The 20,746-nt window shown below is 34.9% G+C and overlaps 1 protein-coding gene and 1 long non-coding RNA gene across 3 annotated transcripts in view; one reads left to right on the top strand and one right to left on the bottom strand.

Annotated features, from left to right (window-relative positions):
- Positions 1-2,273: 2,273 nt before the first annotated feature.
- On the bottom strand, positions 2,274-3,622 carry LOC126754700 (uncharacterized). The gene is made up of 3 exons (XR_007666378.1): positions 3,035-3,622; positions 2,670-2,953; positions 2,274-2,434 (listed from the first exon to the last, which is right to left on the bottom strand). It is a non-coding gene; the product is annotated as an uncharacterized LOC126754700 (long non-coding RNA).
- Positions 3,623-4,073: 451 nt separating this feature from the next.
- Positions 4,074-20,746, top strand: part of LOC126754553 (ubiquitin carboxyl-terminal hydrolase calypso) — a 30,956-nt gene continuing 14,283 nt past the window's right edge. Inside the window, exons 1-2 of one of the 2 annotated variants that reach the window (XM_050466640.1) lie at positions 4,074-4,171; positions 4,227-5,347. In XM_050466640.1, the coding sequence (XP_050322597.1) occupies positions 4,316-5,347 (1,032 nt within the window). In that variant the 5' untranslated portion in view covers positions 4,074-4,171; positions 4,227-4,315. Of the gene's footprint in view, positions 5,348-20,746 lie in introns of both variants that reach the window. The other variant, XM_050466639.1, reaches the window with a different exon arrangement.

Raw genomic sequence — 20,746 nt, 5'->3', positions numbered from 1 at the left:
TTAAATCGGGTAGAAGGAAAAAAAATGTATTGTGGAAGAAAGTTGTAACCGAAGTTAAAAAAGTAAATGAAAACAATAAAAATTAAAATGAAGTTCATCAGAAAAAGTAATAAAAAAAATTATTCAAATAAAGGAAGGTGAGGTAAAGTAAATTTTTTATGATGAAAACAGAGTGGTAAAATAGTTTCTTCTATCGATTCCATTGATATCATCTGAACCAACACGGCGAATGGGGGCATCTTGAATTCCTTCGATTTCATTGTTGGTTTCCATATCGGCATGTGTTATTGTATCGTTAATATGTTCAAAATAACCTCTCTTATTTATGATAAAATTGTGTAAGATAGCGCAAGCGAGTATTACATTAGATGTGGCTTTAATGCTCGAAGCTTCAATATAATTTAAAAGTGTTTCTTAAAAATCCCGAAAGTTTGTTCTATAAATACTTTGTCTTTTAAAAGACAAACATTTGTACCTACAAATTTTTCTTTTTGACTTCAATACCCTTCTTTTTCTTAAATTTAAAGAAAATCTATCATTTCTTTGCTCACAAATTTCGTCCAGTGTTAGATTCAGCAAAATTTCGATTTTAGTATTATACGCGTTCAAAAATGCAAACAAATGTATCTGCAAATTGTCAAAAATTGTATAAGAAGCATCAAACGTCAAACTTACAGTGTTGCTACTGTTGCTTATGCTGCAAGTCATGATGCATTTACGAACATAGCCCATATTCAACCGTATACTTGGCGAATTTTTGAGGGAATGGCGAAATTTAAATTGCAATAGACGTAAAATCATTTGGGAATTATAAGGAAATATTTTTTTTAATTTATTTAAAAATCTGACACTGGGTCACGTGATGGACTCAACCCTCCTCTCGCTCTAATGAGTAGTGGGGGTATCCAAATAGGATTTAGGTTATGGAATTTTTTTTATTGATAGAATGGCAACGATTGACCTTAGATAGGGAACCTTGGGTTGATTCAGAGAGATGAAACAGTCTTCAAATATCTTTACAAAAATTAATGAGATGTTTTCATCAGATTTTTCTACAAAGGACCATTGCTCAGAATTCATTGGAAAAATTTCTCTTGTGCCGATGCTTCAGTTTGTGAATCTGCTAAATGTCACATCTTCTTTGGTTCACAACAGAGTTATCGAGAAATACTCCATCATTCTGAGTTTCTTAGATTATTGCACTTAGATAGGACACATTTCCTAATAGAGATTTAAGCAATTTCCATGGACTTCAGTAGAACTCAATAGAATGTGTCCATCGATTACACGAGTATTTGACCCTGCAATACTAAAGTCTTCATTCCAACATTTTTTAATGAAAATTATTCACCAGAATTATCCAGACTACATAATCTCATTTTTTTTTAAATAACATCGCTTTCCCAAATTAAAAAAATTTTTCCTAATAATTCCCAAATGATTTTACGTCTGTTGCAATATAAATTTCGCCATTCCCTCAAAAATTCGCCAAGTATACGGTTGAATATGTTTTTAATGATACTTAATTAACTGTTCGTTCCCAAATTATAAAAAGACTTTCCCGAAATTTCCCAAATTAATTCCCGATTGTTCCACACATTAATTTATGGAAATGATCAATTTATTCGCCAAGTATACGGTGGTGAAAGATGTTTATTCTCATCTCGCATCTCGACAGGCAAACATTTATTGTATACTAACTATACAAGAATGATAGAAACAAAGATTGCGCAATGACGAGTTCAAATTTTGTTCGTTCTGCGCATCTACGTCACGGTTGACCAACTTACAATCAGCTGATTTTCAGTTGGTTGTTTTTCTTTGCAATAAGAAGCAATTTTTTATTGCAGGCATACAAAATCATGAATATCATCAAATTTAACATCAATATAAGTGAATATTAATAAAATATATCAATATAAGTGAATATTTTATAGTGGACATTTACCTAAAAAAAAGATTGAATATTTTGTAACCAAGTATCAATTTATTGTTTTATTTAATTTTCTTTTTTTACTAAACATATGTTCAATTATGTTTTTATTTAAGGAACGAATCCTAAAATACATTCTAGCTCTGAAAAATAATTCTTTTATTTTCGAGCTATAATTTACAAAATCACTTAAATCTATGTGTTTCTGGACATAATTTGTACATATATGCAAATCATTACCATTGACGTCGTCAAATATTGCTTGCAAGGCTCTCAAATGCTCCATCAACATATCTGTTGGGTCCTCCTTCAGAAAGGTTCAAGTATGGGACGAACAATTTTCGGAATTGGCACAAATTTCGGGGTTGTCTTTACCGATTTTGTGGCAAATGTACCCTGCCAAATTCTCAAGTCCGTCGTTGTTGAGAATCTCCAAGTCATCATTTTTTTCGATTGGGTCAGTGGAATTCAGATCAACTGACACACGTTGAAAAATATTACCTGCAAAAATATAATAAACATACATACATATGTACATGCGTATCAATAAATGGAATAAATTGTTAGTTATTATTATTAGTATAATTAGGATAAAAAACAGTGGTTACTATGCAAAAACTTAGATGGTATGTAAGTACATATTTGCATTTGTTAACATCAATACAATTTTATATAATAATGTTTTCTGTAGTTTTAGGTTTATAATACTATGTACGTGTAATATTTTGATAATTACCGGTTAGAGATAAGTAATTTCCTTCCAAATCTGGTATGTTGTCGACTTCAACATTGCCTTCTTCTGGGATCGCTCCTTCGTTGTGACCAAGTATATAGGAACGCAGCCTATATTTGAACTTCTGCCTGTCAGGGTGATCGTGAAGACCGCCTTTTGACCTGATTACGCCAAAAAAATTTCCAAAACCTCCTGGTTCAATCGATAGGTCAAAACGTAATCAATTTTGTGCTGCTGTCTTAAGTCATCCAGCAGCAATTTCAAAGCATTATTGCTTTGGAGTATACCTGTAAATCATAAGTAAAATCAAAAACTGTAGAAAATCAACTTATCTAAATACATACATATATATGTAGCTTGTGTATTACCTTTTTGGAATGGAAGCAAACCATTTTTACCAATGACTCTCATTGATGAAACCAGCTCCGTCATCTGTTCCAGTACATTATTTGAATCCATTGTTTTAATGCGGCTTTATCCTTAGGGAAAAGAAAAAATCTCCACTCCATAGCAGTATTTTTACCATTGTTATTATTACAACCGAACACTGCACAACGCATTTTAAAAATATAGAATTTAACAAATAATATAACACTTGAAAACACAATTCGAATTCACTTTCAATAGCGCGGGCGAATAATAAGTCAACCGTGACGTCAGCAAGAACAGCTGACTGAAAGCAAACATGCGCATTGCGTAATCTCTTTCTCTATCATTCTTGCTAACTATATAGCAGTGACTATTGCCTGTGGAGACTACATATTGCTTATGGAATGCAATAAATTGAATACTAATTAGTATGCACAACAACAAGTACTAATTAGCATATATTGAAAGCAATGCGCTGTCACTTCAGCAATTCGACAGCGCAGTTGTCATGCGTTTAGGACGTAATGTATTTCTGGGAAAATTAAGAATTCATATTTTTGGACAACTATATAATAATTGTGGCACATTTAATAAGAGCAATGATATTTTTGTTTATGCTTATATAAATTTATTAAATTTAAGACTTAAACTAAATATTAGTTTTTTGGAGAAATGTTATTTGGATAATATACTTTATTTTTACAATTAAACACAACCGTCTCACTCTACTAAATTTAATATTACCGAAATGAAAATCCAGTCGGCATATGTGTAAATGGGATATGTTGCCTCTTCGAAATTTTCATAGAAATAAAAACTGCGCTGCCAGACTGCTGAAGTGACAGCTTATTGCTTTCAATATTTGGCATACTAATTAGTAATCCACATATTGCTTTCCATAAGCAATAGGGAATCTCCACTGGCAATAGGCACGGCAATACAGTGAGTATAACATAAATTTTATCCTGTCGAGATGCTGCGTTAGACATATATTGCTGAACTTAAGCAATGGGCAGACTTCAAAGGGCAATATTGCCAGCAAAACAAATTTTATAAAGTTTTTATCGCCTGTCGAGATGCCCCATTATATATTAATAAAGTATTGGTAGCAAAATATATCCTTTGTACTCGATCAAGTGATTACAAAAACTTATGCATAAATTTGTTTTAATAACAATAATATTTTTACAGCAGTGGGATAGCAGTATAGAATATACATAAATTTGTGCTAATTGAGAATTGTTCATTCAATAATTGGTGCCGACTTCTTAATCTCTACAATGCCGGTAGATATAAATCGATTAACAGATGGATGGCTGGAATTAGAGTCTGACCCAGGATTATTTACCCTGCTTTTGGAAGATTTCGGAGTCAAAAATGTGCAAGTAGAAGAGGTTTATGATCTACATAAACCAATCGATGGACCGGTGTATGGATTTATTTTTCTATTTCGATGGATAGAAGAGAGACGAGCTAGAAGAAAAATTGTTGAGGCCACTGCTGAAATATTTGTGAAAGATGAAGAAGAAGTTTCAAATATATTTTTTGCACAACAAGTAGTCCCAAACAGTTGTGCAACGCATGCCTTACTATCTGTCCTTTTAAATAGCAATGACGACGACTTAAACCTTGGAACAACATTAAGTCGTTTAAAAGCTCATACAAAAGGAATGTGTCCGGAAAACAAAGGATTGGCTATTGGCAATACACCTGAATTAGCTTGTGCTCATAATTCACATGCAATGCCTCAAGCAAAACGGCGCTTGGACAAAAGTTCTATTTCTGGAGTATCTACCGGACGTTGTACAGGAGAAGCATTTCACTTCGTTAGTTATGTTCCAATTAGTGGGCACCTATTTGAATTAGATGGATTAAAACCTTATCCAATAGATCATGGGCCTTGGAAAGATCACGAAGACTGGACAGATAAATTTCGTTGTATTATGGCTGATCGATTAGGAATTGCTACGGGTGAACAAGATATACGATTCAATTTGATGGCTGTTGTACCTGACCGTCGAATTGCTATTACACATAAGTTAAAAATGTTGCGAACAAACCAAGCTATTGTTTCCGGGACGTTACAAAAGCTTTTAAAAACCAGCGATCCTGAATGCATAAATACTCTGCAACTTGATATGAACACCCCTGGAACAGCTGAGTATAAAATAAGTTCACCACCATCTCCTGTATTAGAAACGAATGCATTTACAATAAGAGATTTACAATCTTTATTAAAAAATCTGGATGCAGAAATTTCTATTAGCGAACAACAACTGAATGACGAAAATGATAAGAGATATATGTTTAAGGTAAACGAAGCATCAAATATAAATTATTAATTTTCTGTAAGTTTTTAAAGTTATATGTATATTCAAAATATTAACCACATTATTATTATTATTATACATTAGTATAATGATTCTAGAATATCATAGATGTTTTCTACAGATTTTGGGAAAACTTTGGTATACCGTTTCAGCATTTTGGGAATAAAATGGGTATGATCGGATAAATGAGATTCTCCAGATCAAGAATGTTTATAGCTTACAGTTATATTTTGCAATTTTATATCCACTGACACTTCATTAATTTGTTTGTACACGTATATTTTACATTATATAGTGCAAAAATTTCGTGCCCCCAAATCCGGGACCGGTAATCTAAAGTCGACCACAGATTTTAAGATTTATTGTTTATAAAAGTTTAGGTTTTCGTCCTAAAACTTGCATTTTCTTCCATGTAATATGTCAAACGAAAACCAATTGAAAACCAGTTTTCGCTGAAAATTTGTTGTTAAAACATACATTCCACTCATTACTTGTATAATTGTTGTCTGATATGGTTTAGTCGATATTATTGGAAGATATATTCGGCCAGCCCTAAATTGTCATTTGATATTTGTTTATAAATATGCTTCTGTATGATATTGAGTTTCTAGATTTTACTTAGCATCAACTAATACCATTAAAACGGTGGTATAGCACCCTTTGTAATTGTAATAATCCACAGCTTCGTCAGATGATGGGGTAAATCTCAATGTGGCATTCGTCTGTAAATAAATTATTAGACCATTGGCACAAATTTTGCTCTTAAGCATTGTGGGAATCCAAGTACCTCGAAATCAGTCACCAATTCTGTTAAGGTTTCTATATTTTGCGGCAACATTTTGAAACAGTATAGTTGCAGTAGTCTCTCCAGATTTCGGTCCAAAATTCCCACAAAATTTCGCAAACCTTAGATTTTCCTACACCGAACATATTAGCGATAATCCGATACTCTGCAGATGAACAAAAGCACTCTTTTCTCGATCTTTTGTAAAGGCCGGGGGATATCACATAATTTGTTAAATGAACTTCAGTTCATTCGAAAGTTTTCTTTAAAAAAAAAATAAAAATATCCATTTCGTTGACAATCGTGTTTGCAAAACTGATTCTTACGTTGTTGAAATTAATAATACCTATGTAATTGAAAACTTTTGCATCAATAGAAACTCATACAAAACACGAATTTATCGGCGTTCCAAGGTTCTTTATTACATATATCTAATAGGATTAAACGATTTTTTTTAACTCCGCCATTTCTTTGCTACGATCTTTTTTGCAAGGGCAAGGTGCTGGTAGTTCTCTTCAAGAATCGTCGTTGCGCGAATTATTTATTTTGATCTCAAAGCCAATACTTTAATAATTATAAATTTTTTTTGACGGAATTATATAAAACACGATCTTTAGTAATCTTTTCTAAGCAAATATTAAGGATTCCAAAACTTACCATTCTCGTTGCTTAACAATCAAATAAATTTGTGATTTGTCAGTGAAAACTCTTTGGAAACACACATTGTCGGTCCGAACGACTTAGACTCCACAATCCACAATTGTGTTTTCAATGTATTACATCAGTTTACATAGGTAGCCTTTAAACATTTGGATTTGTCAACCATAGTTTTCAATCTGGCAACTCACATCTTTATCGTAAAGATTGGCATTTGTTGTTGATATTTACTGTAGAACGTTTTCATACGACAACTATTTGTTTTGCTGATAGTAACTTAAAATATTCATCTCAGAAAATAAATGAAATTAAATCGTGAACAATTTCGCACGGTAAAAGCTGTTCGCGCGAAACACTTTCAAGCAAATGCTCAGTCCTTAGGTACATTGGGTGTGGACCACCACTCTTAACTGCCAACACACTACAGCCTCTACGGCTGCGTTAAGTTCGCGGACTGTGCCGGTCTGGTCAGATCAATTTACCATCATCGTATACAACCAATATATTATCTTAGGGCACATCCCCATATCTTTCCAACTATACTTCTGTATATTATCAGTGACCTTGTAGCTTTACTGAACACATGGTCCATGTATCTCTTCCACGTTACTCTGGAGTCGAAAGATACCCGTTTAAGTATTTGTATATCTTTCAAATATAATTTGTGTCTCATCGTAAATGAAAGTATAGCAGCTTTTGCTAGATTGATGCTTAGTCCTGCTTCCGAGTACCATTTCTTTTTTAGTGCGAGTGCTCTCTGTGTGATGTCACAAAATATGTTTTCATATTTTCGTACTGCTATTATTACAACGTCATCTCCCTCGGCATCTTATGCCATTGTTTGTCAAATCGGCTACCACTCGGCTCCATAGTAACTCCTCATTGGGGACCTCTTCTTGTGGGTCTTATTTGGATAGCTTCATTATCTACTACCGCTTCGGCAAACCGGTTTTTAAGCATAAAGTTTATACAGTTTCTGACTGTTACTTCAATGTGTTTCTTACGTAAGGCTCTGTCGACAGCCTCTTAGGAGGTTAATGTTACCTTCTTGTTGTCTATTGCATGCTCAATGTACCGATCTGATTACTGTTTAAGATAAGATGGATTCTGGAAAATGTGTCTTGGCTTCCCTTTGTTCTTTATTGTAGCTGGTTAGCTTACATTTATATTCATCCCAGTTGCCGTTTTTTTAAAGCTCTATTAAAGCATTTCTTTCATTTTTTCTTCAAGCTGTCCAGATCGTCTACTCTGAGAGTGGAGTGCTGCGTTCCTTTCATCGGCTGACGTACGACGATGTTTTCGATGAATTACTTCTGTTCATCGCTCTTCTCTCTTAGATTGCGTTCTCGCTGAATCTTCTTTGGTGTTGTGCTCCATTAGGTCCTTTGTTCTGTGATTTCTCGTTGGCGATTTTTTCTTAGTGGTGGTCTGATTGTCTCAACACTTATGAGTGATCGCATCATTTACGATCGGTTGCTGCCTGGATGGTCGTATGAGATACTTCTCTTTCCGCTCTGTCTCGTTAGATTAGAGCAATCGGGGCTACCTCGGTGGTATTTTCCTTGCTCTTTTTTCGGTGAGCGCCTCAGCTCTGCATGTCTGTCTCGTGCAAACATTTGCTCGGGTTTTGTTGCGATTCGGGTTTGTTCGTATCGCCATGCGTCCTTTTTGCTGGTTTGTTTTTATTGCTTCTCTCAAGAGTCAGCTCGGTGCGCGTATTCGGTGAATAGAGTTGCGGTCTCCGGAGATCGGTAACTTAGTTTGTCCAGCGTGGCCAATTTTTTGTTGATCTATCTTTTTGTGTTGTTGTTGTTATTGTTCTTCATCTTGTTCGTACGACCACTAGCTTGCCGTATCGCACTTCGTGACCAAAATATTTGTAGGGGAAACTTATAGTTCGCTGCGACAACGCCCCATGCCGCAGTAACTCGACCGTTACATCGGCTCTTATTAGACCCTTCCTAGCTGTCAATGGAACAATGGGCACGATCCGCTTAACATCCTATTTTAGGAGGGGTGGCAGCACTTAGTTCTACTCGCCCTGCAGCAGATTCCCATCAGATCAAAGTTAACATACTGAGTTTATTCTTCGTCTCTTAATAATTTCCCTGGAAATTGCTGATGAATTAGTAATTAAGCCTCCGCACTATTTTTATATGTTTTCCTTAGTAGCAAGGCGCATCTGTGGACTAAAAATTTTGAAAAAATTGGCATGATCTCGCCCTCTAAAAGTTTAATGTAAATACCATATCTCCCAAACTAAACCAAGGTCCTTAACCTGTTGATGACCACTCTTCAAATACCTGATGTGTGGAAAATCGGAAGAGTGGTCCCACTACTGAAATCTGGGAAACCCGCCAGCATATGCTCCTTCACTCTTTATACGACCGCTATTATTGCCAAAGTACATAGGAACAAAAATCGCTAGCCGGCAACACACCAATATGGTGGCCTGTATGCAGTGAAACGTAGACGAAGAAGCTTTAGATATGCCAAAACTCCTCTGCTTGGCAGTTTTTCCTGAGGTATTTTTGTAGAAACCATCCCTGCAGTCAGCTACTTGAAGCGGAACCGCTGACAATACGCCTACCAGAGTTGAAACACAACACACTTCAGACATGCTCTGACCGCCATTCACAGTAGAGCCATAGAACACCTTCACCTACTCACTCTAAGTGAATGCCGTACTTGGAGTTAAACCACCACCCATTGCAGATGACGACCTCGAGTTGCCGCGAGAATCGAGAGTGACGCTTCCGTAACTTCGTTCTGGATACTTTAGCAAGCTAGACTCTTACTTATCCAGAGTTAAGCTTCTCCGGTCGAGTTAATTTCACGTATCAAACGTACCTCATTTGAAGATTTTTTAAATATTATTTAATTTGTCGCGAACTAAAATATATATAAATGACTCAAGTCTAAGTTTATGACCTTTAATATAAGTCAATAAGATACCTAAATTGATTGAAATTTATTCAGCGATTTTAAACACTTAATATGTTGCTACAGCGTATAATAGTTTTGTTTTAATATAAAGTTTGGCAGCACCTGAAGAATTTCGCTCGCTTTTATTTGCAAGAGTATAAAAATTTCGGTTATATCCAAACTCAGCACTTCCTTACTTTTTACTTTTGTGCAGCAGTGAAAGACTTTTTTAAAGTAACTTGGAGAAATAGCTAATAATTCGGAAAAATTTATATATACATATATATATATATATATTAGGGCGGGTCGATTTAAAAATCGCCCATTGCTCTATGAAAATCATATTCTAGGGATCAAAATAAGATACTTTGCCGAAGGAACCATACCTCTAAAACGAATTTTGATGTCCCCAATTTGGGTCGAACCTTTGGGTAGGGGCAAATTTTGAAAAATCCCACTTTGACCCATTTAGAGTGCAAATGTAAGACCGACCCCCACTAACTTTGGACGGCCGATCCACCCATGCCAGTGGCACACCCCCCTGGAACTCCCTTGGGGGGTTCCCCATACAATCATTTCAAAAAATTTCTCTTTTTCTCTGCGAACTTTCGATTTATCCATGATGAGAGGTTTCCCACGCTTATCTTTAATTTTAAAATCTTGCAAAAGAGCGGTTCCCAATGCTGATGCTACTCTGTCAGGCACACCAAATCTGTCACATACCAAGGCAAAGTTAAAACAATCGTATCTCTCTGTGTATTGTGAACTTGTGCTTCTATCCATATCTTCTTGAACCGGTGGCGGTGCGTATGTTGAATCATCGGGATCTTGGTATGTTGGCATTGACGACATAGACGTTGCTCCTTGCTCTTCAGTTTCCATCATAAATGCATTCATTGTTAGTCTTCTCTGATTATGTTGATGGTGCATGAACTCTTTGAGGCGTTCTGGAACCCAGCCGCATGCACATGGAGCTGCCTTCAAATCGCATTTACATGTTCCAATGTAAAAAATTAAGCTTAAGTAAAAATAATATCTCAAGATATCCAGATAAGTTGGTAAATTAAGATCAGTCAAATCAGTAGACACACCAAAAACAGTAAAATCATGCTTGGGTATATGACTCATTGGGTTTTCGATAGTTGTTGATGTAGTTGCTTCATCTTGCGGTGTAGAGGATGGTGGATTCATTGTAAACTTTTTGAGGTAATAAGAATGAAATGGTAATTGTAAAGTAAGACGCGTGGGGTTTCGGTTGTTAAATAGAACTCAGCTCTGGTTGCCCAGAGCTCCTTTATTTATAGCATTCCTTATCCTAATTTATGTATGCCCCACATGCTGAGTGCATACACACATCTTAACACTAATCTACTGTACATACCAACAGTATGTAAGTTAAAAAACGTTTCGTTATTTTTACTAAAAAAATGTTTTCTGGGAGCTATGCTCCTTTATTGAATTCCACTTAAGAACTAAAATTAACAATTAATTATACTTAACTCTAGACCTATGTTTGCCGCTGCAATGGGTACGGAGTTTGCTGACGCTGCGCTTCCCACAGGTTGGCACTTCGCTGACGCAGCGCTTCTCACAGGTTGCCACTACACGTGTCGCACTCTCAGCGATTTAGTGGTGTCATATTATATTACTTTGTATCATATGATATTAATGCATCATATGATACTTTTTGAATGTATGGGGTGCTAACTAGTCCCCCCTTGAAATTCAAACGTCCTCGTTTGAACCTTTAGGTGTATTAGAAATTTGGTTGAGTCCTTCTATTGCGGTTTGTGACAGTTTATTGGGTTCCTCTTCTTTTTGATTCATCAGAAGATTCTTCCCGAAAATTAAGGCGATGATTATTAATATTACGATTAGAGTGATGCTGGTTCCGAATTTAACTCTGTTTGCTGCTTCTAACAGACTTACTTCCTTTGTATTGTTGAAGTTAAGCTGTTTCAGCATCTCCAGCGAGAGGAATTCTTCTATCTTGAGTGGTGCGGATGACGGCTGTAGGATGGCTGGTAGTGGTTTACTTGCTGTTCTTTCTTCGCTATAGAACTTTTTCCCGTTAATGGCAATGGTTACGTTGGTATACAAATTGATGAAGGTCCCGTTTAAAAATGTAGATTCGTTGTTTATTAAAATTTCTCCGTTGTATTTATTTAAAAGTAAAATTCCAGGTCCCATTTCCTCTATAGATGGGATATGCTGGTTGTTGACCTCCGTGCAGTTTGGCAAACGACTTTTTAAAAGATTAATTATACAAGTATCATCACTTAAATCTACTACATTATTACTTAAGCATATTTGTAGGGAATTGTATTTCTTACAATAATTTTCTATTCCATAAATTCCCTTTTCGCAGTTTAAAATTGTATTAAAGTTTATCTTATTGATCCTCCCGTTATTTTTTACTGCCCTAATATCTAATGTTTTACAATTTTGATTATCTGGGGTTGGGAGGCTAACAATATAAATTATAATTTTGCCATTAGTTGCAATTTTTATTTCGGAAAATTCTAGTGCTTTGTCTAAATTTACATATGGAATATTGTCATTGTCTATTACTTCTTTCACAATATTTATTTCTTCGTTTGATAAAATAAAAGAATTTATTATGTTGGCTTTTGCCCAATGTATTGCGTATGCAATATTTAAAATTTCTTCCTTAATTAAATCTAATTTATATTTTAGCTGTAGAAATGCTTCAATTTCTAAACTTTTTTAATTTTGTATGGTTTTAATTATATTATTTGTAATATTGGTTATCTCGCTAATTTTGCCAATTGTAAGTTTGTTAATTAATACCTGATTATTGTTATTTTGTAAGACATTATTTATTTTATTTGAAATTATTTCGTAGTCTTCATGGTCAGGACTTCCTGCGATCCATTTCCATGCGCTACCCAGGAAATTTAACGATCTTTTTATTTTTTGTTCTACTTTGAGATTGTTAAATTGGGCTCTTATCTGTGTTATCAAGTGGGATATGAAGGCATAATTAGGGTTTTTGCGGATAGTTTCAGTTTTGATAGTCGCTTCTATGTGGTCAAGTGTGTCCGTATATTTTTCTATGTCAATTTCATGTATTATCCTAAATGTTCCTGTTTGCAGTCTAGCTGTTCCCTTTTCTATTGTTATTAATTGGGAGTTTGAGTAGTCGAGGATCTGTACTTCCGCCAGGCATAGCGGTAGTAGTATTCTGAAAAAAAAAAATATCATACGTATTTAGTTACGTATTCTACCTTTGTGAATTATTTTTCCTTTTTCTGTTAACACGGTACTATTTCTATCTTCCTTAACTATTTCCTTACTGTAGGGTTTACTTAACTTAGTTCCTAGTCTTCTATTTTTCTTAACGAATATTATTTGTCCTGGTAGATATGATTTTATTTCCTTCTTATTCTTATTATGGTATTCGATATTCTTTCTTTGTTTCTCGGCTAATTTCTCTAAATTGCTTTGTCTAGTTCTTTCTATGTCCTCGGGGGTAAATGTAACATTTCTATGAAAAAATAGGTCTATTGGTCTTTTAAGTGTTGTTGAATGAACTGAATGATTATACTCAGATACTGCTCTTTCCAAAAGTTCTTCAAAATTCCTGTGTCCACCGTTTTCTTTTATGCAACGTATTATTTCGATTAATGTAGAGTGGAACCTTTCCACTTGTCTGTTAGCTTGGCTTTTGTATGAAGGAGTAGTGTAAACTTCTATTCCTAATTCGTCTTTCATCATAAATTTTAAAGAAGCTGAGTTTAGAGATGGCTCATTGTCGATAACTATTAATTTTGGTACTCCGAAGAAAAATATAATATCTCTTAAAGGTTTTCTGACGTCTTCTATTGCTCTGCTATTTAGGCTTTTTGTTATTGCGTATTTTGTAAATTTATCCAAAGCTGTCATGGGAACTATTTTTCCCTCTGTTAAAAATATATCGATATGGACTGTGTGTCCTGGATATGTTGGTAATGGAGTTTCTGCAATTTTCGGTTGATTGGGATGTCTCTCGTACTTATTTTCTTTACAAACGGTGCAGTTGGCTATTATTCGTTTTATTTTATTTAACATACCTGGAAAATATTTTGTTTCGAGAATTTGTGTTTTGTTTTCAGTGGCATTCCTATGCGCTCTTAAATGTTCTTTTAATATGACGTTCTCCTGTTCTTGTTCGTTACTAATATCTTCAACTAATTTTTGGGTATATCGGCTTTTAATGTTACTAAAATGAAAAGGATAGATATTTTGCATCATACCCATTATCCTTTCTTCTGTATGAATTCCATTTATAACAGATGGGTTAAGGTATCGTTTCATGTAAGAAATCAATAGCTGTTCGTTGTACTCTGGTTCTGTAATTATATGTCTATGAACTGTTTGAAAAATTATTTTAAATTGATATGAAGATATTTCATCGATCTTGAAAAAAATGTGGTTTTTGAAAACATTAATTGGAACTTCTGTACAAGGGATTTAATTGTGACTTGAGCTTTCGTCGCTATGAATCGTAGGAGTGAGTGAATTTATTTGAATTGGTATCCTTGAAAGGGCGTCTGCAACTACATTTGTTTTACCAGGTTTGTAAGTTAGTTCATAGTTATATTCTTCTAAAATGGCTTTCCATCGCTTCATTTTACTATTCGTATTCTTATGGCTTAAGGCATAGGTAAGAGGTTGATGATCGGTGATAATTTTAACTTTTTTTGAACCGTAGAGGTAATTTCTAAGTGAATTCAGTGACCATATTAAACCAAGCATTTCTTTCTCATTGGTAGCATAATGCTCTTCGGCTTTACTTAAAGTTCTCGATATGAAAGTAATTGGTCTACCGTCTTGCGATAGCACGGCACCTAATGCAAAATCTGAGGCGTCGGTCGTTAGTTCAAAATCTTTATCGAAATTTGGATGCGCTAAAACTATATCCTTGGATACTAAAGTATTTTTTATTTTATTAAATGCTTCTAAGGCCTCGTTGTCTAATTCTATTTCTATTTTCTTTGAGTTTCGTTTGGAGACATGACCGGCTTCTCCTCTTAATAGTGCTGTTAATGGTTTAGCTACTTTTGCGTAATCCTGGATAAATCGTCGGTAATAACCTGACATACCTAGGAATGATCTTAATTCTTTGAGAGTTTGTGGAACTGGAAATTTAGCTACCGCTTCTACTTTTTCGGGGTTTGTTTTTATCCCATTTGAACTGATCACATATCCTAAAAATTCTACTTCCTCTTTAGCGAATGTGCATTTTTCTAACTGGATTTTCATATTTGCCTTTTCTAATGTTTGGAATACTAACTCTATATTTTTAAAATGCTCTTCTGCATTTTTTTCAAATATAATTACATCGTCAATGTAAACATAGCATCTTACTCCTATATGTTGTCGTAGGATGTCGTCTAGTGCTCTTTGGAATGTGGCCGGAGCATTTTTTAGACCGAAGGGTAAGCGGAGGAATTCATATTTTCCGTTTGTTTACGGAAAATGCGGTTTTTTCAATGTCTGACTCGCCAAGTGGAATCTGATGGAACCCACTTTTTAAGTCAATAACAGTAAATAGCTTATTGTTTCCCAGATTTGCAAGAACTTCATTAATTTCTGGTATGGGATATTTATCGGGGATCGTAACCGAATTATGTTTACGATAATCAACGACCATTCTATACTTTTTTTCACCAGAGGCATCTGACATTTTGTTAACTATCCATATTGGGGAGTTGTATGGAGATTTCATCTCCTTATTATTCAATTATCTAGGAGTTCTTCAATTTGGCGTTCGATTTCGTATTTTAATGCCATCGGATACGGGTATGGCTTGGAGTAGACGGGGGTTTCGGTTGTTGTCCGGATTTCACCTTTTACGAGAGTGGTGTAGGTGAGTTTTTCATCAGGATCAGAAAAGAGGTTTGGGCATTTATCAATAATATTATTAACTTTATTTTGTTGTTGTAAAGAGAGGTGTGGAATATTGATTGCCACATTATTCACTTCGTGTGATATTCTTTGCTTTAACCTTATATTTATACTTTGACAAATCGTCATTAAATTTTTGTCGGTATGAATAATTGCTTTTAATTCTTTAAGTGTATCGTTGCCTACTATGCCGTGAAACGACCTTAAAGTTGGCAATATGAAAATTTTTATTTTCCCTACTGTTGGTCCAAAAATGTCGACAAAGGTGTGGTGGGTAATTTCGATTGTCCCGGCAACTGATTTTACTGTAAAGGGCTTTTCGTTCAGAATTGGATTCCTAATTCTAGTGGATTGAATGTAATTCTTATTGGATCCGGTATCAATAAGAAAAATCTATTGTGTCTCCGCGCCTTGTTATAAATTCGTAATAAGGCAGCGAAGACGGCGCTAATCTAAAAAATTAATAGTATCAGGCTCATTTTTACCTGCATTATCATAATTGCTATAGGAATTGTCATCATATATCCCGTTAGGGTCTAATTCGACTGCGTTAGTAAAAAAATTTCTTTGTATTTTGCTTGGAGGGTGAGTCAGTTGTGCAGAAATAGGACGTTTCGGTGGTCAATTGTCCTGGAATATATTGGGCCTATTTTGATAATTAATTTGTCTTGACCGTATGGACTGGTCTACTTCCATTGGGGTCGGTGGTTTAGGTGGTAGGTTCGGTCTGTTATTAAAGGAGGTATTTTCTCTAGCAATATGGGGGTTGTTCGGGTAATTGCTGAACCTCGGCATGAATCCTTGGTTATTTTGCATATAGTTGGGAAAATGTTGGGGATATCGGTTTGTTTGGCGACCGAATGCCTGTTGGTCAAAATTTCGTCTGGGGGAATGGGAATACGTTAATTCGGGGTAAAAAGCTCTGTTGTTATTGAAATTATTAAAGTTGTTATTGAAATTATTAAAATTGTTATTTCGGGGAGGTCGTGGTGGTGGTTGGATATTGGGTTTGTGTGTGTTGTTCGCATGATTTATTCTATATGTCATATTGTCAAGTTTTTGACATAAATGTAGTGCTTGGGGCAAGGTCGTCGGTTCTCTCATGCTGAGAAGACGAGGTAAGTCACCATTAAGTCCTCTAATAAATGTGTCAAGGGCTTTATCCCTATATGAGTTTGTCATAGTCCGTATAGATTCGCCACTTAGCTCGAGACATGAAATTTTGTCTAATATAAGTGAAAGGTGTTGGTAAACTTTTTGGTAGAAGGTTGCTATGTCGTCGTAGCGTTGAACCAGAGTGGTCATCTGGTATTCGAGGGTACCTGTGTCCCTTTTATCCGAATAATGCATCATAAGGCATTTTCGAATTTGACTCCAATCGAGTGGAGTATTGTATGATTCTAATGCGGTGTCGGCATCGCCAATTATTTTGTGCCTTATCGTATGGAGTATCGCAAAGTATTTAGGAGTATTCTTGACTCCCTCATAAGCTTTAAAAATTCTGTCTACGCTCTTCCTCCAGAATTGTCCGGAATTTTATCTAGTTCGTTTATGTTATTCGCGTTCAGTGTCTGCACTGTGGTCGGGTTCGGTAAAGTCAGTAATATTCTGAGTACTCATTCGTTCGAGTACTTCTCGAACTATTGTCGTTATGGAAGTTGGGTTAGGGGTGGGAGGGTTTAAAGGATGGTTGGAAGGATTTGTAGGATGGGTGGTTTGCCCATAGTCTATCCTCATTTGATTTAATTGTTCAATTAGCTCTTCAGCTGTATCCGGCATTATGATAATTTTTTCTTTTAAGTTAATTAGTTTAAAAAAAAAAATTTCTTTGTAATAGTACTTTCTTTGACAATATCAGAATCTTTTTGCAAAGCTTACGTTAACTTAAGGCTTTTTTTCCTTTTTTGTGTCGGATAATTAATTTCTTTCAATTCAAGTTTCGTATACTTTATAATAATAAAATTCTTTATAATTTCTTTTTTTCTTTTTGTGTCGAATAATTATTTTCTTTCAATTCAAATTCCGTATGCTTTATGATATTCTTTATAATAGTCTTAAAATATAATATTTTATAAATCTTACATTAGGTGTTTCCAGCTTTCCATAGGATGTTGTGATACGCTCCGGGGTTGTCCCTTTTCTTTAACAGTACTGAGGTCCCTCGGCGTTTAAAAATCCCACGTTGTGCGTTGTAGCCGCTCGTTAGCACAGTATTTATTGTATTTTCCGTTTTTACACAATTTTTTTTTTGTAACTCACGGAGCCTTACTTTTTTATTTTCAGGCTTTTCTTTTTTATTCACAATCACTACCGTTCGCCACTCGCGAAGCCTTACTTTTTGTTTTCAGGCTGTTACTATTTACGCGCGCTGGTCCCTGCTCGGGCGCCAGTTAAAAAACGTTTCGTTATTTTTACTAAAAAAATGTTTTCTGGGAGCTATGCTCCTTTATTGAATTCCACTTAAGAACTAAAATTAACAATTAATTATACTTAACTCTAGACCTATGTTTGCCGCTGCAACGGGTACGGAGTTTGCTGACGCTGCGCTTCCCACAGGTTGGCACTTCGCTGACGCAGCGCTTCCCACAGGTTGCCACTACACGTGTCGCACTCTCAGCGATTTAGTGGTGTCATATTATATTACTTTGTATCATATGATATTAATGCATCATATGATACTTTTTGAATGTATGGGGTGCTAACTTGTACACATATCTTAAGCATAAGTGTTTTCAAGGGCAAACACAATTGTCTATTGTTAGTTTAAGATCATTTGCGATCTTCAGGGCAAACATAATTGTCTATTGTTAGTTTAGGATCATTTGCGATCTCAAGGGCAAACACAATTGTCTATTTTTAGTTTAAGATCATTTGCGATCTTCAGGGCAAACATAATTGTTTCTTGTCTATTGTTAGTTTAAGATCATCACTTAAATTAATTTTTTTCATTTACATATGTACTGACTAAATAAATTTCTTTAGAGAAAAAATAGATACTATTATAAATAAATAAATAAAAATAAAGAAAAAACATAGCAATTTAGCTGATTTTTTCATGTAAATCACCAAAAATGGCGATTTTTTGAAATGATTGTATGGGGAACCCCCTAGGGGAGTTCCAGGGGTGTGCCACTGGCACAGGTGGATCGGCCGTCCAAAGTTAGTGGGGGTCGGTCATACATTTGGACTCGATTGGAGCACTCTAAATGGGTCAAAGTGGGATTTTTCAAAATTTGCCCCTACCCAAAGGTTCGACCCAAATTGGGGGACATCAAAATTCGTTTTAGAGGTATGGTTCCTTCGGCAAAGTATCTTATTTTGATCCCTAGAATATGATTTTCATAGAGCAATGGGCGATTTTTTTGCCTCCCCACAAATCGGCCCGGCCTAATATATATATATATATTTTAGGGTGGTTTTTTTTTTGAACTATTAATTCTTTCAATCCCGTCACAAAATTTCTTTAGAAATACCCTAAAAAAATTCCCTGAAAATTTTAGCCCTTAATACTAACATTAAGAACTGGTCCAAGGCATGTAAAAATTCTCCATTGAAAATACACTACCATCGTAATTTTTTATCTTTAAATTTCTACAGCTCAGAGGTATTTTATGGCATCGCTTTTACTTTCACTCTATAAAAGTGCCCAGTGCAACAAAGTCGTAGCTCTCACCGGCGAGGTAGTACGGGGCTCTAAACCTGATTTTTCCATGAAATTCGCTTTTTTTTATATATACATACATATTTCGTAAATGATAAGAGCTATAGAAAAAATGTTAATGACAAACTTGTAGAAAATTTTATTTGCTACAAAAACGATCCTTGGTCAAAATCATTATTATCATTAATACTTCTCGAGATATTCAGCGTTTTAAGTAAGGTTTTCATAGATTTTTTTATTACATACCATCTACGAAAATTTTATAAAGACTTACTTAAAAAGCCGAATATCTGGAGAAGTATTAATGATAGCAGTTTTGATCTCGAATCTTTTTAGGAGCAAATAAAATTTCCTACAAGTTTGTCTTTAACATTTTTATACCCTGAACACCCAGAAAGAAGCGTCGGAGACCTTATAAAGTATATATATAAATGATCAGTATGTTGAGCTGAGTCGATTTAACCATGTCCGTCTGTCTGTCTGTCCGTCCGTCTGTATATATACGAACTAGTCCCTCAGTTTTTAAGATATCCTTTTGAAACGTCATTTTCTTTTCAAGAAGCTGCTCACTTGTCGGAACGGCCGATATCGGACCACTATAACATATAGCTGCCATACAAACTGAACGATCGGAATCAAATGCTTGTATGGAAAACTTTCACATTTGACAAGATATATTCACGAAATTTGGTATTTATTATTTTCTAAGGCAACAATGTAATCTCCGAAGAAATTGTTCAGATCGGTTAACTATAGCATATAGCTGCCATACAAACTGAATGATCGGAATCAAGTTCTTGTATGGACAAATTTCACATTTGACAAGATATATTCACGAAATTTGGTAAATATTATTTTCTAAAGCAACAATGTAATCTCCGAAAAAATTGTTCAGATCGGATTACTATAGCATATAGCTTCCATACAAACTGAACACATAGTTACTAAAAGGAATGCACCTGTAAAGGGTATATTAGCTTCAGTGCAGCCGAAGTTAACGTTTTTTCTTGTTTCTATAGCTCTTGTCATTTACGAGATACAGTATTGGACAAAACTAAAGCACCACCTGCTATGGTTCAGCTCGAACTTAGCTGTTTTCATACAATAAAAATAAATAAATGTAAAATTTTGACTTTTTTCAATGAGTTGCTTATTATTTTTTAATAAAATAAAGCTTTTCATTTTCAGTTTTCAAAATTAAATAAGTTAAATCAACAAAAGCATTTATGGTTTAAAAATTAACTGGACAAAACTAAAGCACCCCTTTCATCGGTTTGAAAATAATACCTGAAAACTAAAAAAATAGTAGCAAATCCTTTATTTTGGGTAACAAAAACGCATATTTTAGGCATATAAGAAATAAAATTATTTACTACATATATATCATGTGGTATGCCAATCCAAGCAATTTTTTCAGATTCGAAACGTTGATCCTTGGTTTTAC

The sequence above is a fragment of the Bactrocera neohumeralis genome, chromosome 4 (genome assembly GCF_024586455.1).
Source record: "Bactrocera neohumeralis isolate Rockhampton chromosome 4, APGP_CSIRO_Bneo_wtdbg2-racon-allhic-juicebox.fasta_v2, whole genome shotgun sequence".
NCBI lineage: Eukaryota > Metazoa > Arthropoda > Insecta > Diptera > Tephritidae > Bactrocera > Bactrocera neohumeralis.
Note: the sequence above shows the minus strand (reverse complement) of the source record. Positions and strands in the feature narration are given on the sequence as shown.